Raw genomic sequence first — 22,679 nt, forward strand, 5'->3', positions numbered from 1 at the left:
CGCGGCCCGGCGCCAGTTCAGCGTGGAGAAGATGCCCGAGACCTTCAGCCCGCAACCCCCCGGCCTTTACCGCAGCGCGGGCCGCGGGTCCCGGTACCTAAGGACCAACAGCAAGACCGAGGTCACCGTGTGAAGCAGGGCCGCGGTGCCCTCGAGGCATGGGCTGGGGCCCTCGTCTGCCCGTTGGAGCCCCAGGCCACAGGGAGAGGAGCGCCGGCCTTAAGGTCAGCTCTTGTCTGCCTCAACGGCACTGGTGTCTTGGAGCCCGCAGGCGGCGGGTTCGTCTTGTACATATGCCCTTTTTTGTGGTTCCTGCCCCTGAGAATAAAGACGCCTCAGCGTGGCTGCGAGGCAGCATTGGTCATTGACTGGACAGATGGCAGTGCAGGTAGAGGGCACACGAGTGCAAAGGGTGGAGGACTGCTCCAGTGCGCTGGCCGGAGCCAGGGGGAAGTGGCTGGAGAGGGTGGCCAGGGTTGAATGTCAGGGTTAATGCCCACGCCAGTGGGAGCCCTGGGAGAGGGAACAGTTAGACTTCAGCCATGCAAAGGCCCAGGCACAGGAGAGAGGGCTGTTGGGCCAGAGGCCCAGTTGGGGGTCCATACCCTGTACTGAAGGGGAGGCCCTTCCAGCCGCCACTCTGCGGCTTGAGTTAGCTGAACCTGGCTGATGCTCACTGACCATTGGCTGTGGGCCGGCCCCTGGCCTGCAGGTCGCTTGGCCAGATTGGCCCCGGGCAACCCCCCTTAATGGGTGTGGGCTGTGTGGACATCTGGTGCTCCGGTTGGGGGCGCCTCCTCCCAGGAGCTTCTCTGAAGGAAATGGGGGAAAAGCTGGAGCAGGGGGCCCTGGCAGTGCCCCTTCGGGAGGGCTTGCGGCACCTGGCTGTGGCCCAGAGCACTGCTAGCAGCCTGCGTGCACCATCCACAGAGCTCCTCTGTGCCAGGTAACGCTGGGGAGGCTGGGGGCCAGGGCTGTGGCTGGTTAAGGTGTGTGACCTCAGCAAAGCCACCCCGGCGGGTCTGTTTCCCTCCCGAGTACCTGAAGTGTGGTGTACTGTTTCAAGAACAATGGCCACCATTTGTTGGCCTTTCTCATGAAATTCACAAGAGCCTCAAGGGAGGTGTGTCTTTACAGAGGAGGAAATTCGGGTTTTGAGACCTAAGTAGCTTGCCCAAGGTCACCGAGCAGACTCCCAGGTTAGGACCCTCCTGGATTGCTGTGAATCGGCTGGAATGGCAAGGAACAGGCAGTTTGGCTGGGAGGGAGGGTTCCCTGTTCCCAGGGTATATATAAACAGTCTGGAGCTTTCCTTCTGCTGGCTGGACTGCCCCGAGGCCCCAGAACCCACCAGGCCTGGTCTCCGCTCCTGCCACTTGAAGGGTCCCTCCCTGTCCTTTTAGGCTGTTAAGGAAACCAAGGCCTAGAAGCACCAGGACAGAGCCCTGGGCCCACGGTCCTGCCCCAGTCCCACAGCTGTGCAGAGCTGGAGGAGGAGGGTGGGAGCTGAGTCATGGTGCCTACACAGAATCACAAAGGAATCTGGTTCCTTCTCACCCCACCTCCCATCCCCTGCCCCCCAACACATGACACACCCCGTGGCTGGGCTGGGCTGCGTGGGCAATCCCCCCTGCCCATTCTCAGTCCCTAGGGCCCCGGATCTCCATCCCAGTGGAGCCAGGCCCAGGCTGTGGGCAGTGGCCATCCCTGAAAATGATGGAGCCATGCACGGGACCAGCAACTGGGCCTCACCGGGCTGTTCTGCTCCTCAGGGCAGTGTAGCCTGCTGTGACTACCCTTCAGAGAAGGACGTGGCTCAGAGCTGAAGAGATTCAGCCCCATGCTCAGTCCCATCCTGACTCCTGTGACGAGGCCCATCCCAGGCTGTGGTCCTCCCCCTGGTGTGGCTTATGCCAAGCCTGGCCTCACCAGCCACACAAGACACTCGCTGTAAACTTGCATCCCATCACTCAGTCCTGGCACACAAGCCTGTGGAGCTGCAGTTCATGGCTGGGCTTAGCTTCCCAAGTCTGCACAAGTGGAAGTGGAGACTGAGGCCAGGTCCTGCCCAAGGTGACCCAGCTGGGAAGCACGGGACCTGGACTTGGATCTGACTTGTGGGCCAGTGAGCCTCCTGGCTCAGAGGGTCACTGCCTTTAGGGAGGAAGAAACGAAGGAGCAGCTTACCCAGTGGGGGAGATGGTCAGCACCCCAAATCTGTCAGCCAGCCAGCATCACATCCAGGGAACAAGCTGGAACCTGGATACAGTGACCTGTGACCCCTGAAGTGCCACCCACAGCCCTTTTATCCCAGGCTGGAGGGTGTGCCAGGCACCGGACAGAAGGTGGGCAAGGGAGGCCCATTAGACTGAGGCCAGGAGCCCTCTCAGCAGTTGGGGGGCTGCCCTCAGTCCCTGGCCCACTGCCTGCCAAGTCACGCAGCCCCTTGGCTGGACACCACAGCAGTCGCACTACAGACCCTCACACACCTTGTGCTGGGTGGTACCAATCTGTGTTTATTGAATAACCTATGTCTGGGACACGGTGACTGATTGAACATCAAAGAAGCCATAGGTGTATCCCCCTTTTCAGTGAAAAACCACCCTCTCCCACCCCCAAACAACAGTGAGAAAAGGCACAGGACATACACACGACACGCAGGTGGGCAGGGTCCATAAATTACAGTGAGAGTAGGGGAGGGGCAGGAGAAAAAGCAAGCAGGTGGGGTCCAAGCACACCCCAGGGACAACATTCCAGCCTGTATCGAGGTGGCCCTGTTGTGAGCACCCCCCAGTCTGTGCTGGGGCACCTGCCCATCCTCTGCTACAACCAGCCTGAGGACGAGGCACAGGGAGGCAGGACCCCTGTCACTCAGGAGGCCCTGGGAGAAACAGTCTCTGGGAGGTGCTGCACCAGGGGGTCCAGAAAAGTAGGACTTTTTCTCCTAGGACACACATCAAGGCAGGGGACCTCATTCCTAGTGCCCACCATAGGCAACCCTCTGCCCACTCTGAAAAGAAGGGCTTGCCGCTGGGGAGGGATTAGGGGTTGGTCCTTGCCGCCCTGGTTTATTTTTGGGTCAAGAATTAGGGATAAAAATATACAGATATGCAACTTACCATGGGGTTACTTCCTGATAAACCCATCATAAACGAAAATATCATAAGTAAAAAATTCATTTAATACCCCAACAGACCAACTGTAAAGTTGAAACATGGTTGAAGTTGAACCATTGTTAAGTTGGGGACAGTCTGTACTGTGGAGGTGGGAGCTGGGGTAGGGGAGGAGGGAACCTAGAAGCCATGCTGAAGGCACCTGGTCCCCAGTCCCAATGGGTGGCTTCATTTCTCCCAGCTCCCTGGGCCCAACCTGAGCTTGGGCTGACATCCTAGGAGGCGGGGAGTGGGAAGGAACAGGACAATTAAATAAGATACCATTTATTTTTTTAAAAAATTAAAAAATAATGCTGACATTATTTCATCCATCTGCAGGCCTACCCCCTGCCTCCCACCAGCCTCCCAGGGCTGGGCCCCTCCTCCCCTGGCTGTCCTGTGTAATAAAGGGAAAAACAATGAGCAGGTTCAGCCAGCCACAGGGGAGGGAACGCAGACCCAGGGAGAGAATCAAGACGCTACAGCAACTCAGCCTCGCATCATGGCAAACCCAAGCACACTGGTAGAAAACATTTGTATAAAAAGGGGGGAGGGCATGCCGGGCACGGGCCTGAGGGCAACTGCTCCCTGGTGCTCAGAGACTGCTGTCCCCCAGAGGAAGCCTGATAAAAACTGAGGAAGCAAAAAGGAGAGAGTAGGGTTCAGGAGAGAGAAACTCAGGAAGGCTGGAGGCAGGGGCTTGGCAGCTTGGGAGCTCCCCCTGCTGCTATCAAGTCAGAGCTGCCCAGTTTCTGCCCTGCTACCTTTCCTCTTATGCCCACCAGGCCCTGGACCATGGGCATCTAGTGACAGCAGCTTTAAGGGGCTCTGCCCAGGGGCCTGCTGGCCTGAGGTGGCCCAGAAGCCTCGGCAGGTGACAGCTAAGATGACAAGGCTCCTCCCCACCACTCTCAGCGGGAGGATGCTGGGGGAGAGAGGAACCGAGAGAGAAGTGGAGGGGTGGGCTGAGCCTGGTGGTCAGGAGGCGGCAATAGCAGTGCCACCACCCAGCTTGACAATCATCTGCTGGCAGTCGTTGCAGGAGCGCCGGTCACCCACCTTCTCCAGGGTGCGGGCAGCCTCGGCCAGTAGCACTGCCCGCTGGCCCGGGGAGGAAAGGAAGGAGAGGGGCAGGTGGCGGCAGGCCAGCAGGATGGCGGTGGCCCGCTCTCGCTGGCCAGGCCAGGCATCCACCTCTCCTGTGGGAAGGAGATGTGTGTCAGAACCGAGAGTCTGCCATGAAGCCGGTGCTGTTCCTTGGCGTTACCTGGACTCATTCAGTGAACACTGACACCCATCCTGGGAGGTGGGGTCTGCTGCCCCACCCAATCCATGGAAAAGAAGTGGATTTGTCCAGCCTCTCACAGCCAGCCCATGGTGGGACTGAGATGGACCCACATGACCTGGTTCGATGCGTGCGCCTGTGTGGGGACGCCACCCCAACCCTCCTTCCCTGAGCAGAGCATGACCGATGACCACCCCAACCCCTGCAGCCCACCAAGGGCGGCCCCAGGCTTCTTTCATTCTCAGGAGAGAGGTGTGCTGGGCACCGCTGCCAGGTGTGGGAGTTGGGCTGGCCCCTTCCCTCCTCTCTTCCCAGGGGTCAGGGCCCAGCCCAGCCTGTGAGCTGGGGAGTGGTGGACTCACCGTGCTTGGCGCTCTGTGTGGTGCGCCGCCGCAGGCTGTGTTCCAGCAGCTGGTGGGTGCGGGTGGGGCTGGCTCCTGCCATCAGGCGCACGGTCGCTTCGTGCAGGAACACCTGGGGAGGCGCCGGGGTGACATCCCTCATACTCCTGGTCCCCACCTGTCTATGCCCAGGGTAGTTCTCCCTGAGCCATCTCGCCTGCCACCTGATAACATCCCTTCCCACACCAACTTGCCTTGCTCACCCCTGAAAAGCGAACTTTGTTGTCCCCTACTCTGACCGTGAGCCAGGCTGGAAACCTGGCTGAACGGCAGGAGCAGGATGAGAGGCGAGAGGCGAGAGGCGAAAGAGGCAAAAGGCCTGCTTTTCCCAACTGGTGACAAGAAAGCCCTGGATGTACCTTGTGGGGCTGGCAGACAAGTGTCCTGGGTGAAGCCCCAAGGCCCTGGAGGCTGCTTCAAGTTTGACAAAAGGACAGGTGTGACAGGGACAGAGGGGTGAGGAGGGACAGTTGGGCTGGTACCAGAGAGGTTTGGTATCCTCTTTCTGTATCTTTAGAAAGGAACAGAGTCTAGAGGTGTGCAGGTAAAGTCTGCAGCGCTTAGGTATGAGCCACTGGTGGGTGAAGGGCAAGGCCGAGGTCTGCCATTTCTTAAAATCTCAAGCTCTTTTTGATGCCTTTATATCTCAGTCTTCAGGGAGGGTCTTCAGTGCTGCCAAGTGGATTCTGATCCTGGTAGGCAATGGGGAGCCACTGATGGGCTCTCAGCAGGGAGAAGCAGAATGGAAATGGTATTTAAGAGGAGGCCTTTGGACCAGGCGAGGTGGCTCACACCTGTAATCCCAGCACTTTGGGAGGTGGAGGCAGGAGGATAGCTTGAGGCTAGGGGTTTGAGACCAGCCTGGGGCACACAGCAAGACCCCATCTATTTAAAAAAAAAAAAAAAAAAAAAAGGCCATTGTTGCCAGCCATGCTGTAAGCAGACCGGAGGGCTGACCAGAGAGGGCTCCAGGAGGCAGGGGTACCGCCCCAGGCCTTGGGGTACATGCCTTCTTTTCCATAGTAAGGAATGGCTCTCTGATGATACTGTCTGCTGTGTCTGTCTTGGCTCACTGCACACAGCGGCCCAGTGCAACCGTGTGGGTCCCACAGCACCTCAGGGTGATGGGTGTGGGGGCTGAATATCAGGCTCCACGGGAGCAGCCTCGCTCTGAGGCCGTCTCCTTCCAGCCCAGCCTGTGCCCCCTCAATGACACTTCTGAGTCATCTCACACAAATTTTTAGAAAAAAATACAGGTACAAATATGTTGAATAAATTATGTAGCAATAAAAATAAACAAAAATGGAAATGGCTGGAGCCCGGCAAGCCCAGTCAGAGACCTTTCCTCTGACTTAGTTCAGATCATGTGGCCACTGCCAAGAGGATGTTACCCAGCAGCAGAACCGAAGCCTCTACTTACTATGAAAAAGAGAGTGAATTTCCCTTTAAGTGCGGTTCTAGAGAAATTGTCACTTTGCCAACAGTTATGAAAGTCAAAGCGGAGCTTGGGACCGGGCCAGGAGCCCTGACTTGCCGCCATTGCCCTCAGAGCCCTCCCACTCAGCATGTGCCTGGGGAGGCACAGCTCCCTGCTGGCCCCTGTCTGTGGCGGCAAAGTGTGGCCTGCTCCCTGCTGAGCTCCGGGGCCAGGCACACAGCAGGCACTCAACCAATGTGTGCTGAACACAGGGACACATGGCGCCCAGCCCAGTGTTGGGCATGAGCCAAGCAGGTGCTCGACAGGTCACCAGGCTGACCTCAGAGGGCCAACTCCACCACCATGCGCTGGTGCCCATGCTGGGTTCTGGGCTCAGGCCCCACAGGCTCCAATCTGCCCTGCCCCACCAGCCAGCTGGGCCTCACCTTGCGGTACGCTGGGCGGAAGCTGTGTGCCAGCCTGCGCAGGCTGCCCAGGTCCCGCTGGAAGCCCGCCAGTTCAGCGCCTGATGCGTGGTAGGTCTCTCCCACAGCCTGGCTGGCACTGGCCTGCTTTTGCCAGAGCGTTGTCCGTAGCGACAGTAGCAGGTCACAGGTGAGCAGCTGGACCACCTGTGGGGTCAGCCACGAGAGAGGGGGAACAGGTGACTGGCCCATCCCTGAGGCAAGGATCCCAGCACCTACCAGGCTTCCCCCAAGACCAATACTCAGCAGCTCTGGGAGGAAGTGGAGAGCCCCAGAGCCTGGCGAACTCCGCAGGACGTGAGGGAACAGCTCAGGGGAGAACCAGTCCCTTCCATGGCCCCAGGAGGTGGGAGACAAGCCCTCTCCATTCTGCAGGTGAGAAAGCAAGGCTCTGACAGGGACAGCAGCTTGTATAAGGGACACAGCACAGGCAGGTGGCAGGGGCAAAAATCAAACCCAGGTTCTCCCACCCCATGGGAGCTCCACCATGGCTGGCTAGGAGGCTGAGATACCCACTAGGTGCCAAGGAAAAGCCTGAAGTGGCAGCAGAGCTTGGAGATGGGGCTGGGGGAAGGAGGAGGAGGAGGGGGAGAGGAAGACAGGTGTCTCAGACGACAACCACAGAATGGTTTAGTGCTTGGCGACTAGGCTGACTGACCTGGCTCTGCCACTTACTAGCTACATGACCCTGGCATAGGACTTAGTCTCTCTGAGTCTGTTTCTTCATCCAAAAAAATGGAAATGGCACCACCACAGGGCTGCTGTGTCATATGAGAAGGTACTGCATGTGGGCCATGCATACTGTCCGCCCACTACCTATGGGGCTAGGCTGCCCACCTGGCTTGCAATGGCACACCAGCACGACACCAAGCAGTGAGGAGCAGCGAGTCCTCGTTGAGATGGGCCGCAAGTAGCCTGCCGGTCCAGATGAACTCCCTCAGGCCAAGCCTCATCTCACCTAGCCCTGGCTTTCCTCCTTCCCAAGACACTGGGCCTGGGGAAGACCCTGCCCTGTCCCGGCACGAGACCTTGATCCTTGCCTACACTGTTTTCTGGCTGTTGTGTGCTTCAAGGGGACGTGGATAAGGATCCCTCTCCTCAAACAAAACCTGGCGCTTCTAAGCTGTGCATGCTGCAGGAGTGCCTGTGGACACGGAGGCAGCAAGCCTATGGCTGGATTCTGCCCTCTGAGGGCCATCAGGCTGCATGGGCTCGTCTTCTAAGCTCACTCTCCTACCACAGAGCTGCTATCAAGGAACCCCGGTCCAAAGGGTGGCTGCAAGCCTCTCATTCCCCAAACTGAGCCTGTACTGTTTGGTTCTCTCATGAAGATAAATATGGAAGAGACTAATGGAAAGCCCAAAAGAGAAGCTGAGATGTGGCTCGCCATCTGCCTTTGGTCTTGGCAGCCCAGGGCATTTGCCCCCCACCCCGTATTTTTTAAAAGATGGAGTCTCGCTCTGTTACCCAGGCTGGAGTGCAGTGGCACGATCTTGGCTCACCGCAACCTCTACCTCCCGGGTTCAAGCAATTCTTCTGCCTCAGCCTCCTGAGTAGCTGGGATTACAGATATATGCCACCACACCTGCTTAATTTTTGTATTTTTAGTACAAAAGGGGTTTCACCATGTTGGCCAGGCTGGTGTCGAACTCCTGACCTCAGGTATCTGCCCACCTCAGCTTCCCAAAGTGCTGGGATTACAGGTGTGAGCCACCGCGCCCAGCCAGTTGGGGCCTTTTCTGCACACTGCCTGTCCCTATAGGGGCTGGCACGCTGTCCTGGGTTCTTCCCAGTGCCCAGGTCCACTGACAATATCTAGCTTGAAGTACTAGCCTAGCCAGCTGAGACCAAACCCCAGGGAGTGGCTGAGAATCTGAATCTCCAGGACTCTCCCTGTCCCTCCTACTGTGGAGTTAAGGACATGTTCCTCAAGAGACCAGGTGATGCTCCACTTCCAGCTGGGTGCCCTCCTCTGTTTCCTGGGATGGCTGTGACTTAGGTCCCAACAGTGGCAGCAGTGCCCTCTATCAGGATCCCCTCCCCCAAGTGATCGGGCCTTCGGTCAGGGCACGATGGGCAGGCTCTCGAGGGCCAGGCAGGCCTCTGTGATGCACTGTGGAAACATTGCATGGGTACCACCAGAACATGCAATGCAACTACAATGCACCGCAGCTGCCCGCCAGGAGGTGTACAGCCAGCCAGGGAAGTGCCCAGGGTGGTCTTCGGCTCTGTTTGTGTGCCCAAGGGGGCAGGGGTCCACTCCAAGGCTGCCTGTAGAGGCCTGGGAAGTCATGCAAACTGCTGGAGCAAATGCAGGGTGAACCCCTGGACAGCTGGGGTGTACCTGGATTTACAGAGGCTATGGGCCAGCAGGACCTGGGACTCTGGGAGCCTAAGAAAGGTGCAGGTAGAAACACGCTTGCCTCAGAGGCTGAAAAGGCAGTCCACCTAGGCCAATAGGCTGTAACTTTTTTTGAAAGGGGGCTGCTGTCCTGGTTTCTGTCTCTTGGATGGCCCCACATTCGCGGTCAGCATGAGGTGAGTGGGAGTGTTCTCATAAACCAGTGCAGAGCACCTCCCCCAGGGCCAGCTCAGGCCCCACTCACGTGGTTGAGGGCAGGGTCAGAGGTGGTCCCGCTGACATTGAGGCTGCTCCATAGGTGGCCACTGGCCCTCTCGCAATGGCAGAAGGAACTCTGCTGCCCATCTGCTTTCCCAGGGAGTGAAGCATGCATGGCTCTGCAGGCATGGAAGACGGCCTTCACCAGGGGGCTCCTGCAGCAGTGATAGGGAGTCGAGAGGCAGGTCGCTATGTGTTACCCGCGTGACAGGCAGAGGGGCCCAAGCCAGTGACCGCCACGCCCCACACTGATATGACATGTGCATCTACTGAATGCAGTGCTGCCACTATGGCTCCAGACCTGAAATGCCAGCCCTGAGCTAGGGTGAGCGCCACACCCTGTAGCACCTTCATTCAATGCTGGAAGTCAGAGACACAGGATTCACCATCACGTCTGCTGCTAAGAAGCCACCCAAGATAAGTCATTCCAACATGTGTGCCTCAGTTTCCTTACCTATAAACTGGCCACAATAAGATGTTGTACCTGTTCTTTAAGGGACCACCCTCCCAGATATGTGGTATTAAACTCTCTGGAGAAACTTAGCTTCTTTCTGTAGAGCAGACTGGGAGTGGAAGGGGAGGCTAGGGATGGAGGAGGGTCTCATAGCATCCTAGTCCCTGAAGAGCAGAGGGACCCAGGCGTAAGTGAATCCAGGAGGCACCAGTGCCTGCAGGGGTGTCTTGGCTGTCCATGGCAGCTCTGCTGCTCAGGAGTGAGATGACTTTGGACAACTTACCTGCTGAGCATCAGTGTCCTCAGGCAGATTGACTGGGGGAGACACACATACAGGTGGAATGCTACACAGGGCTGGGTGCTTACCTAGTTAAGAGTGCTTAAAAATGGGGCTACTTCAATGCAATTAGGATGTCACATCTACTTCAGGGAACACAGGACTTCAAGTCTGTGTATACTCGCTCTTCCTGTGCGCTGGTTAAGAGTCTGCTTGATAGGAAATGCTACAGCCTTGGCTCTAAGGCTAGGACCTCGTGGGGCCTTTCTGTCCTGCAGCATTTTACAGTTTCTCTTAGAACATTCAGATCCAATTAGAAACAGCTGGGGAGTCAGCAGGCAGGGCTGCCCATCACTAAGTGCTGAATGCCCCCAAGATGCAGACATGAATCTCCAAAGAGGAATGTCAAAAGCTCTCTGGTTATGCCATGTGCTAAAGGTTATTTTAGTTACAGGACAAGGTTGCCAGGGTTGATGGTGGGGCTGGAGGTGGCTGGAAGGAAAGTGGGTAAAATGCTGGCACACAGGGGCAGGATGCTCCAGTGCACATGAGTTTTGGGGGCAACGGTGGCCTCTCTGCACTGATTGTGAACCACCAATGCCTGCCTCCACCATGAAGCTTCTGAAGATGCTGGGAGCCACAGTGCTCGTCTCTTCTTTTCAGCCTGTGGCGTCATGAAGGCTGCAGGGAGGAGGACCTGGAGGCAGTGCTGACAGCTGCTGGGACAACTGTCGTGTTGTGCAGAGCAGGACACTTGCACAGAGGACCTGCTGGCCCAAACTGAGTTCTCCATGGTGCCCTCACCCTCGACTTTTCTAGCCACCCACCTGTCATGCAGTCCTGACCCTTCACTCCAACGTGCCCACCCAGTCCAGCTTGCTCCTGCTAACTCAAATAAGATTCCCCTGGAGAGAAGCAAGTGAGTGGCCAAGGAGGGTTACGCACTCTGTCACTTCCAGGGCCTTGGGGATGCGTTCTACTTTGGTAAAATGAGAGCGTACAGCTGCATCATCTCCCTGGAGCCAGCTGATGGCCACAGCGATTGCAGACGTCCACCACCGACAGATGATGTCTGGACCTAGAGGGGAACAGCACCAAACGTACTCCAACACCCACAGAAACGAGACCTGTGGCGCTCAGAGGCTGCTACACTTCCTTCCTAGGAGGTGGGTAACATCTTTGCCTGCTGGGAACGGGCCAATAGCCTCTGGGCTCCCACACCCAGGACTCGGCGGGAGGGGAATTAACCAGTGCAATCATGCAAAGTGTTTGGCAATATGTATCAAGAGCCTTAAAAATGTTCACTCCTGGCTGGGCGCGGTGGTTCATGTCTGTAATCCCAGCATTTTGGGAGGCTGAGGCAGGTGGATCACCTGAGGTCAGGAATTTGAGACCAGCCTGGCCAACAAGGTGAAACCCCCTCTCTACTAAAAATACACAAAAAAATTAGCCAGGCACGGTGGTGGGCGCCTGTAATCCCAGCTACTAGGGAGGCTGAGGCAAGAGAATTGCTTGAACCCCAGCGGGGTGGAGGTTGCAGTGGGCGAGATCGCGCCATTGCCCTCTAGCCTGGGCAACAAGAACAAGAGCAAGACTCCGTCTCAAAAAAAAAAAAAAAAGTTCACTCCCGTTAAGCTAGTAATCCCATTTTTGGCAGTCTGTCATAATGAAATTGGCTTAAAGAGAGAAAAAAGTTTAACACAGATGTTCACTGCAGTGTTGTTTTTAAGTAAAAAGATGGATACAACCTAAGCTTTCAATAACCATAAAGAATGATATCTTCAAAATGGTATCTGGAACAGGCTCCTGTTAAGAGTATTTTAAGTCTTCTCTCAGCCTTACTTTTCTCAACTGCAAAATGATGACAGTAGTGATCCCACAAAACCAGCAGGGATGGTCATGCTTCCCTAAACTTGAAAACAGAGGCCACAGGTCAGGGATCATGATGGGGTGGCTGATTTTCTGGGATCCCTCCCTTCCCAGGGAGAGTGACCAGAGGTAGCTTGATACCCCCATCTTCCCAGGTGGCCACAGAAGCCCAAGAGTTGGCAGCTGATGTGCTATCGTCCTGAAGGCAGTTTAGGGACAGAAGCAAAGAAATGTCCTGGTGTCAATCCAGTCAGCAGGCTGCGCTGTGACACTGAGGTGATGAGGGGCTGGGGAGTGGTAGAGAGGCCCAGATGAAAAGTCTCTTCAGAACAAAGAGTGTAAGGCCCAAGAGCTGCCTCAGGGGCCACTGTGCATCTGAAAGGTGACTCCCCGCCATTCCTGGTGCCTGGGCCACTCGTTGCTTGTTCTTCTGGGAATTAAGGAGGGTCCTCACCTGGGCCACACAGCCAGGGCTTGAGGAAGACATTCAATCACTCATTGCCCTACTTCTCTGAAACCATAGTTTCCTGCCTCTGAGTGCTGTTTGGGAGGGGGTGACTGTGAGTTGGGGTCACATGAGGGCCATAGGTATGAACCTGGGATCCAGAGAAGACGCTGGCATCTACACTCCTAACACCCTGGACCCCTGGGGCAAAAGCACTGTGAAGACCTGGGCACCCTGAGACTGTGGGCCACCCGCAGGTGCTTACCCAGGGCGGATTTGAGCACGGAGCTGCTGGAGAGTGGGGGGCTCACAATCCCCACAGAGTCCACAAAAGAATGAAGTAACTTCAGGTACTCCAGAGCACTGGAGAATTCACTAGGAAGAAAAGAGAGGGTCCCATGTACATCAAAACATATACACAAGGCCCACCTCATGACCTGGCTGTTCAGCTCTCCAGCTCTAAGACCCAACGGCCATTTCCATCCCTTTCCTGTCATCCCAGGCACACGCAAGCGCTGTCTATGTGCACCCTTTGTATTCCACAGGCATTCTTCCTCCGTGTCTCTGGGCTGTCACTGACACTGACACTCTTCCCTCTACTGGAGGCCTTTCCCTAGCATCCCCCACAGCCTACCTTCACTCCTCCCCTTAAGCCCCAAGTCCAGTGTCATCTCCTCCCAAAAGTTTTGTTATCTCCCAGGCAGAACTGCCCCCTCCCCCTTTCTTCAGGTGCACCCCAATCAGGATCTGGGCCTTGTAGGAAAGTGACTTTGGGGCCGGGTATGGTGGCTCACGCCTGTAATCCCAGCACTTTGGGAGGCCAAGGCAGGCAGATCATTTGAGGTCAGGAGTTCCAGACCAGCCTGATGAATGGTGAAACTGTGACTCTACCAAGAAATACAAAAATTAGCCAGGCGTGGTGGCAGGCGCCTGAAATCCTAGCTACTTGGGAGGCTGAGGCAGGAGAACCACTTGAACCCAGGAGGCAGAGGTTGCAGTGAGCCAAGATTGTGCCACTACACTCCAGCCTGGGTGACAGAGTGAGACACTGTCTCAAAAACCTCCCCCAAATACAAACAAAAATAACAAAAAACGAAAGTGACTTTGGCACCTATCTGCCTCTCAGGTCTTACTCTGTGAAAGGAGGACTGTGCTCGGTAAGTGTGTCAGAGACAAAAATTGCCCAGAACATTCCATGAGGGGCTGGGTCCCCAAGATGTCCAGGCCAGATGTGTCTGCCTTCTGCTGAGTTTGTCACATTTCATTTCTATTCCCTTTCAATAGGCCACTGCTCCCTACCCCAGAAACCAAAGCAAGCTAATGAAATTCCTGACTTGATCCAAGTACTGACTCCGCTTGGTAAAGGGATACATAAAAATGGGCGCACCTGCCAGGTGCGGTGGCTCATGCCTGTAATCTCAGCACTTTGGGAGGCTGAGGCAGGCAGACTGCCTGAGGTCAGGAGTTTGAGACCAGCCTGACTGACATGGTGAAACCTCATCTCTACTAAAAATACAAAAGTTAGCTGGGCATGGTGGCAGGCACCTGTAATCCCAGCTACTTGGGAGGCTGAGGTGGAAGAATCGCTTGAACCGGGAAGGCGGAGGTTGCAGTGAGCTGAGACTGGTCCATTGCACTCCAGCCTGGACAACAAGAGTGAAATTCCATCTCAAAAAAAAAAAAAAAAAGGCAGGGCGTGGTGGCTCAGGCCTGTAATCCCAGCACTTTGGGAGGCCGAGGCAGGCAGATCACGAGGTCAGGAGATCGAGACCATCCTGGCTAACATGGTGAAAGCCTGTCTCTACTAAAAATACAAAAAAAATTTAGGCCGGGCGCGGTGGCTCAAGCCTTTAATCCCAGCACTTTGGGAGGCCAAGAAGGGCGGATCACGAGGTCAGGAGATCGAGGCCATTCTGGCTAACACGGTGAAACCCCATCTCTACTAAAAAAAAAAAATACAAGAAACTAGCCGGGCGAGGTGGCGGGCGCCTGTAGTCCCAGCTACTCGGGAGGCTGAGGCAGGAGAATGGCGTAAACCCGGGAGGCGGAGCTTGCAATGAGCTGAGATCCGGCCACTGCACTCCAGCCTGGGCAACAGAGTGAGACTCTGTCTCAAAAAAATAAAAAAAATTAGCTAGGTGTGGCAGCAGGCGCCTGTAGTCCCAGCTACTCAGCAGACTGAGGCAGGAGAATGGCATGAACCCAGGAGGCAGAGCTTGCAGTGAGCTGAGATCATGCCACCGCACTCCAGCCTGGGTGACAGAGCGAGACTCCATCTCAAAAAAAAAAAAAAAAAGGCGTACTTGGTCTAGGAGGAAAGGCCAGGTCAGGGTTAACACAGGGCTCTCATTTTTGAGAAATTAAATACAAAGGAGTCATTTGATTGCTTTGCCAACCCGATGCCAGGGCTTGCTTCCCTCTATGAGTGCAGGCCTTCAGGCTGTCCTGGAGTTGCCTGTGTGGACAGGCCCTAAGGCAGGGGGACTTGTCTGGGGACTTTACCAGCTCTCTTCTTCCTGGTCTCCAGCCTTCTTTTTGGCCTGAGGTTTCACCAAGGACTCTATAGCTCGCTCCAGCAGGTTCTTGCAGAAGGCCTGGTGGACCTGCGCAATGGGGTCGGCTGGAAAAGAGACGGGCAAGGAGATTAAATGGGGCTCATTTATGAGCCCATTTTGTCTATGGAGAGAAACTCAAAACACAGCCATGCCCTGTGAATGGGGATCAGATCCCCCTTCTCCACCAAAGCCCAGAACTACTGTGCTGAACAGCTGGAGGCTGGGGAAGAGTGTTCACTCCCAGGCTGAAGTGCCCAAGACTGAAGTTCTGGATAAGCTCCGGTGGGGAGGGCATGTGGGGGAGGGTGCTGTGTCTCCTGATACAGTGCTCACTACTCTATGATTGGGAGCTGTCAGGTGGAGTTGGATCAGAAAACAGAAAATGGAATGTCTCAGAGGATGTCTCTTCTCCATGTGGCTCAGGAGAACCACCAGGCAAGGAGGAAAAGGTGGTAGCTACTGCCTCACTCATGACAACGAAGAACATGCTCCTGTTCTTTCAGAGCTTTGTCGTGGAACCTGCCATCAGAGGCGACCTGTCTGAACTGGCTGGACATGGGGCCTTGCAATGCTTGGATAGCTGACTGTCACCAGCAAGTTTCTTTACTGGCAGGCCTCAATCACCAGCCCCTTCTCTCTCCTCACATGTGGAAGATATGTGGGCCTTGATCTAATGACCAGGAGAAGGAGGGACACTTATGAACATATTCCAGGTAACAAGGCCTGGAGCCAGAGACTACAAAGCCACTGAGAAGTCCATGTCTAGTCAGCAGGGGTGGGGTAGAAAGATTTAGGATTGCTTTTGCTTTCATCCTTTATATTTTGGTGTTACATACAATTCTCACATTGAGCAATAAAGTTATCATTTAAAAAAGAAAAGGATAGCAAACTCCCCCAATGCGTGACACACACACCCTGTAACTGCAGTCCCCACAGACTCCAAGTCTGAGAGAGGAGGAAAAGTACAGCAGAAAGCAGACAGCCACTGAGCACTCAAGGTCTAAGTCAATCCCGACCAGCCTCTACTGCTCCAAGGCCGGGTGAGTCGACTCCAATCACTATCAAATGCCAGGGACAGAAAGCCAGCATCTCCTTCCAATGCCTGAAGCTTCGTCCCTGTCACCACTCTGAGCAATTGATGACCGCCTGCCACCTATTGTTCCCGAACTCTCCATATATGTCTGCCTGCTCTCCCAATAGGAGAGACCTGCAGGCCGGGGAAAGCAAGCCTCACACATCCTTTGTGTCTCCAAAGTGCCCAAAACAAGGGCTAAGAGTACACATGGAGCTTAATCACAATTTATTACTGTGTGATGTAAGGACCATAGGCTCTGAATGTCAGAGAGAGCAGAGCTGCACATCTAGCTTAGCCCCTGACAATTTCTGATCAGGCTTGTGACCTTAGGCAAGTTACTCAACCTCCCTGAGCTTCAGTTCAAACAAACAAACAAACAAACAAAGACTCAGCAAGACTGAGACAGCCCGTGTCCCCGTGTGTCTGCTGCACAGTAACTCTGCAGTACCAGCGGTTCGCATGGCTTTCTCCAATTCTGAACGGCTCCAAGGTATTCTCACCTGGGTTCCTCTGGGCACAGTATAGACTCTCCTTGGCAGTTGACTTCACAGACCAGCTCCGCTCCATGAAAAACTTCTGACCCAGGGGGTGGCAGAGCCAGCGCAGGGAGTCAGGAACAGCGCTGTGCTCAGGGCCACACAGGCTCTGGGCTCGGCTGAGGAAGTAGCTCTGTGGAAGGACAAGGACCAGGGGTAACACCAAGGTGGCAGAAAGCACCATGGTGGAGGTGAGCTTGGGGGGAGACTGGGAAAGCTCAGCACAGGGCGGGGACTCCCACAGGTACCTGGAAGTAAAGCCCACCACGGAAACTAGGGCAAGCCCACCAGTGGAGTGTGCTGGACTTGCTGACTAGGTCCAAATCCCAGCAGGAGGGCGGGGAGCAGCCACAAGGCACAGGATGCTGCATCCTGTCCTGCTGGGGCTGCCTAATCCTACTGGCATTCAACCTGCAGGGTAAACTAGGAAGATGGTTTCCCAAGGAGGGGTCTCAGGGGCGCCTCAGCTGCTGTACTTCCCCCTCAGCCCCGTGAGTGCCAAGCCAGGCTGCCCCTTCTATCGTGGGACGTTTTATCATGTAATTTTAATTATATATCTTTTAGACTATTTTAGGCAAAATTATTCTGCTTTGACTAATTTTTCTTTTACTTTGTGTGTAAAGTTTAGAACAGTGCTCGGCACATGGCCAACGGACAGGGTCACATCAGATGGCACTGGAGTGAAGGGGCAGCTGGGAGGCCAGCCCAGGCCCCATGCAGGAAAGTATCTGTGTGTGGGTGGGTGAGAGACTCTCCCCACACAGCTGGCCCTGCAAGGGCAGCCCCCTACAGAAACCCCACGGCACCCCTGCATGAGCCCCTGATGTGAACACTAGCCTGTGAGAAAGAACAGAGGGGGAACTTGGAAAGCCTCTTTGTGGGACAATTCAAAGAGCCAGGGCCCTGGTCACTGGGCCCCTTCTCCATTTGCCAGGATAACATCATTTCAGGACCCCACTGACAAGAACTGCAGGGACAATACTATCCACCATGTTTTCAGTTCTGTCACTGTTTGAGTGAGGATATTTTCACACTAACAATCACGACTTCCAACGCAAAACCACTCCCCAAAACAGGCCAGGGTGAGTGAGGAACTGAGGAGAGAAGACAGGAGGGAGGGAGAAGCATAAGATAGAAAGTCCAGGGAGCCCAGGAGCAGAGCTGCCAGGCCAAGGCCCGCAGACGTCGCTTCCACACCCCAGCCCTTGCCCCCACAGGAGCAGAGCTGTTTCATGGTCTGGTTCAGTCTGATGGTTCTGACCTTTACTGGGCTCTAAGTAGCCATCAGCGAATGTAACGGCTTCAGAAGACTTGAATGCCAGGGTCAGAAATAGCACTGTCGGAGTGCCACTCAAGGACACAGACAGAGAAGACCGTCTCTGTCCAGGGGGAACCTGGAGACACTGCCTGAATCTGAGAAAAAGCAACCTGCTCTATAGACACATACTCATAATCTCAAGGCAGCTTATGAGATGAGGTGGGGTGTTTCACTTACATTTCTAATCATGGGACCAGTGGCACCAATAGTCCTTCCTCCTCTTTGCTAACCAGTGTTGATACTGGATGTTGGAGAACAAATGTAGAGGAACCTTGTGACCCTCCGCCAACCTTCCACAAAGCACTCACTGAATCTGAGCTGATAACTGCAATGGTGGGAGAATAGCAGTTGAGGAGCTGAGCAGGGAGGGAGGCTGGGGGCTGGTGGCGAGATTCCAGGGCTTCCGAGGTCCCAGAACACTTGAATGGTTGACTCTAACTCTCTTTCCAAGAACAGCCAATTCCACGTGTCCAATTAGCAAGGGAGCCTGGTGGTTGCTCCAGAAGAAACTGAGGACCACTGGTCCCTCACAAGGGCCCAGATGTTATAAGCAGAAGCAAAGCCTAGTCCAGGTCATATGGCAAGAGGAACCAGAAAGGCCAATGTGGAAATTGCTAAGTTAAAATGTATTTTAAGCTTAACTCTTTTTTTTTTTTTTTAAAGACAGTCTTGCTCTGTCACCCAGGCTGGAGTGCAGTGGTGCGATCTCGGCTCACTGCAACCTCTGCCTCCCGGGTTCTAGCAATTCTGCCTCAGCCTCCCAAGTAGCTGGGATTATAGGTGCCTGCCACCGCGCCCAGCTAATTTTTGTATTTTTAGTAGAAACAGGGTTTCACCATTTGGCCAGGCTGGTCTTGAACTCCTGATCTCATGATCCACCTGCCTCAGCCTCCCAAAGTGCTGGGATTACAGGCGTGAGCCACCACGCCTGGCCCTTTTTTTTTTTGGTGACAGGGTCTCACTTTATAACCTGGGCTGGAGTGCAAGTGGGCGATCATGGCTCACTGCAGCCTCAATCTCTGGGATCAGATGATCCCCACCTTAGCCTCCCAAGTAGCTGGGACTACAGGCATATGCCACCATGTCTGGCTAATTTTTTTTGTATTTTTTTGTAGAAATGGGTTTTTACTATGTTTCCCAGGCTAGCCTCGAACTCCTGGGCTCAAGCGATCAGCCCACCTCAGCCTCCCAAAGTGTTGGAATTACAGGCATGAACCACTGCACCCAGCCAAGCTTAATTCTCTTTTTTTTTTTTTTTGAGACGGAGTCTCGCTTTGTTGCCCAGGCTGGAGTGCAGTGGCGCGATCTGGGCTCACTGCAAGCTCCGCCTCCCGGGTTCACGCCATTCTCCTGCCTCAGCCTCCCGAGCAGCTGGGACTACAGGCGCCCACCACCACACCCAGCTAATTTTTTGTATTTTTAGTAGAAACGGGGTTTCACCGTGTTAGCCAGGGTGGTCTCGATCTCCTGACCTCGTGATCCACCTGCCTTGGCCTCCCAAAGTGCTGGGATTACAGGCGTGAGCCACCACGCCCGGCCACCAAGCTTAATTCTTAAAACAGGCCGGGTGCGGTGGCTCACGCCTGCAATCCCAGCACATTGGGAGGCCAAGGCAGGTGGATCACCTGAAGTCAAGAGTTTGAGACCAGTCTGGCCAACATGGTGAAACCCTGTCTCTACTAAAAATACAAAATTAGCCAGGTATGGTAGCAGGCACCTGTAATCCCAGCTACTCGGGAGGCTGAGGCAGGAGAATTGCTTGAACCTGGGAGGCGGAGATACAGTGAGCTGACATTATGCCATTGCACTCCACCCTAGGTGACAAGAGTGAGACTCTGTCTCCAAAAAAAAAAAACAAAAAACTTTTAGTTGTATTAATAACAAATTTCAGTTGAGGGCAGGGGAGCTTGAGTTTGGTGGTTTGAACTAATAAGAAATAGAAATCCTGGGATACAGTCATCTACAGTATGGCTTCTATAAGGGAAATTGAGATAACAGCTTTTGTTACTCTTAATTTTCTTGGCATTATAGTCTCGTAGCAATTTTCCTTTTTTCTTTTTTGAGAGAGGGTCTTGCTCTGTCACCCAAGCTAGAGGGCAGTGGCACAATCACAGCTCACTACAGTCTCGACCTCCCGGGCTCAAGCAATCTTCCCACCTTGGTCTCCTGAGTAGCTTGGACCACATGCCACACACAAAAAAACCGGGCCTGCCACCATGCCAGGCTAAGTTTTGTATTTTTGGTAGAGATGGGGTTTCACCATGTTGCCCAGGCTGGTCTTGAACTCCTGAGCTCAAGTGATCCTCCTACCTCAGCCTCCCGAAGTGCTGGGATTACAGGCACAAGCCACCATGCCTGGTCTAAAAAAAAAAAAAAAAAAAATTTTTAAAGTTTTCCTAAATTTTATAGACACCAGAATCCTCCCCAGCTGGGGCCTAGGAGCCCCCCCTGTAACTCATCTGCTAATTACCTGATGTGAAAGAGGCTGTGGCAAGAACCACACAACTGTTTAGATCCTGAGAGTCACTCAGTACCCCTGGGCCAGTCTCAGCCCCAGGTTGTGTCCCCCAACATCGGTCTAACCCCATGGCTCTCAAATCATGTGCCAAGGCAGTCTGAGGTGCCACAGCAAGTGATTAGGGGCAGAACAGGCTATTTTAAACTTTCGAGGAAAACAGTGATGCTCAACATCAGCTGGGCACTTATAAAGTGACTAGTTGGGGAGAGCCTGCAGCCTCAGCATTGAGATCACACTAGCTTCCTTTGGAGGTGTCGTATCTGTCATAGTACTGTGTGGAAATCAGTGTGGAAAAGAGAGAGAGTGGTGGTTGCTAGTCTGATTCCAAAGCTTGAGAAGGTGTGCAGTGCTTGACAGGTTCACGTATTGGTAAGAAACATAGTGAGACCATGCTTGTGAATAGCCATTCCACTCCATCCACTCCAGCCTAGGCAAGAGAGAGACTGTATCTGTATTAGAAAAAAAAAAAAGAATATTTTGGATTCTTAATAACTATGATTTCTAAGAAATTATTAAGAATCTAAAATATTCTCTCTCTTTTTTTCTTTTGAGACGGAGTCTTGCTCTGTCACCCAGGCTGGAGTGCAGTGGCACAATCTCAGCTCACTACAACCTCTGCCTCCTGAGTTCAAGCAATTCTGTCTCAGCCTTCCGAGTAGCTGGGATTATAGGTGAGTGCCACCACGCCTGGGTAATTTTTGTATTTTTAGTAGAGACGGGGTTTTACCATGTTGGTCAGGCTGGTCTCAAACTCCTGACCTTAGGTGATCCACCTGCCTCGGCGTCCCAAAATGCTGGGATAATAGGCGTGAGCCACTGCGCCCAGCCTCTTTTTCTTTTCTTTTTTTTTTTAAGTAGAGACATGGTCTCACTATGTTGCCCAGGTTGGAGTGAAGTGGCTCTATTCACAGGTGTGACCACAGCTAACTGCAGCCTCAAACTTGTGGCTTCAAGAGATCCTCCTGCCTCAGTCTCCTGAGGAGCTGGGACTACAGGTGTGTGCTACCACTCCTAGCAAAAAATATTATTTCTTCTTTCAACTTCACATATGATTTTTTCACATAACCACTAAGCTGTTAAGACAATTTAAATACCTATTAGGATGTTCAAACTTAACTACTTAACAGAGGCCAGGTGCGGTGGTGCCTATAATCCCAGCACTTTGGGAGGCTGAGGTGGGCAGATAGCTTAAGCCCAGGAGTTCAAGACCAGCCTGAGCAACATAGCAAAACCCTGGCTACAAAAATTACAAAAATTAGCTGGGTGTGGTGGTGCGCATCTGCAGTCCCAAGCTACTTGGGAGGGTGAGGTGGGATGATCACTTGAGCCCAGAGAGGTTGAGGCTACAGTGAGCCGTGGTTACACCACTGCACTCCAGCCTGGGCAACAGAGTAAGACACTGTCTCAACAAACGAAAAAACTGTTAGGTATTTCTTTTGGCTAAGGGACGCCATGAAAAATTTACTGAGACATAGTGAGTCGAGCAAGTTTGGGAACCTCTAGTCTAAACCATTTTCACAGAGGCCAGCCCTGCACTTGCCCCCAACACTTGGCTCATTTGTAGCTAAATATATCTCACCAAATTCAAAGTTTCTTCCTTTATAAGAAAATACTGTCTGAGTCTCTTTATTCTCTCTCAAGAGAAGTAAACAGAGAAGAGCAATGACTTTAAAGATGACAGTTCTTCTCCTTTTTCCATCTTACTGAATATGCAAATTTGGTAATACTATTAAGTTTCAAATATTTATATGCTTTCACACAGTATCACCATCTCTACAGATTTGGTCTGAGGAAGCTCTTATAGAGGTGCATGAAGACAATGGACAGAAATGTTCCCTACAGCGCTGTTTATAACGGCAAATACTGGAAACCATCCAAATGTCCATCAGCAGCACCAAGTACCTCTGTAGAATGAAGAAGCTACAAAGAAATACCCAAGATTCTCATTGTTAGTCACTAAATCTGGAAGACCAACACTTCCAGACATCAAGACATAAGAGGAAACTCAGCTGTTAGGGTTGGGTGGTGGTGGTGCAGTAGAACAGACTAGCAGATCCGGAGGCAGACCCCGCTGTACCTGGATCCTTGATTTATGGAAAAAAAAAGGTGCCACTTGGTGCAGCAGGAGAAGGACAGTTTATAAAATAACAGGTTCTGAGTCAGGTAGATATCCTTATGGAGAAATACAGATCTTGCACTCTTACCTCCAACTCATATAAAAATTAATTCCAGGTGGATTAGCTACCTGTGTGTAAAGAGTAAAAAATAAAGC

The 22,679-nt window shown here is 53.5% G+C and overlaps 2 protein-coding genes across 2 annotated transcripts in view; one reads left to right on the top strand and one right to left on the bottom strand.

Moving 5' to 3' along the window:
- The window catches only part of SHISA8 (shisa family member 8), a 3,480-nt gene extending 3,130 nt beyond the window's left edge, over positions 1-350 (top strand). The window contains exon 5 of the mRNA XM_011979117.1: positions 1-350. Coding sequence (XP_011834507.1) covers positions 1-133 — 133 coding nt within the window. The 3' untranslated portion in view covers positions 134-350.
- Positions 351-2,493: 2,143 nt separating this feature from the next.
- SREBF2 (sterol regulatory element binding transcription factor 2) overlaps positions 2,494-22,679 on the bottom strand; it is an 84,808-nt gene continuing 64,622 nt past the window's right edge. Inside the window, exons 12-19 of the mRNA XM_011978753.1 lie at positions 16,536-16,704; positions 14,908-15,025; positions 12,671-12,780; positions 11,037-11,169; positions 9,347-9,515; positions 6,702-6,887; positions 4,800-4,911; positions 2,494-4,351 (exon numbers count right to left, since the gene is read on the bottom strand). Of these exons, the coding sequence (XP_011834143.1) occupies positions 4,131-4,351; positions 4,800-4,911; positions 6,702-6,887; positions 9,347-9,515; positions 11,037-11,169; positions 12,671-12,780; positions 14,908-15,025; positions 16,536-16,704 (1,218 nt within the window). The 3' untranslated portion in view covers positions 2,494-4,130. The remainder of the gene's footprint in view (positions 4,352-4,799; positions 4,912-6,701; positions 6,888-9,346; positions 9,516-11,036; positions 11,170-12,670; positions 12,781-14,907; positions 15,026-16,535; positions 16,705-22,679) is intronic.

This window comes from Mandrillus leucophaeus, unplaced genomic scaffold, assembly GCF_000951045.1.
Source record: "Mandrillus leucophaeus isolate KB7577 unplaced genomic scaffold, Mleu.le_1.0 Scaffold2, whole genome shotgun sequence".
NCBI classification, from domain to species: Eukaryota; Metazoa; Chordata; class Mammalia; order Primates; family Cercopithecidae; genus Mandrillus; species Mandrillus leucophaeus.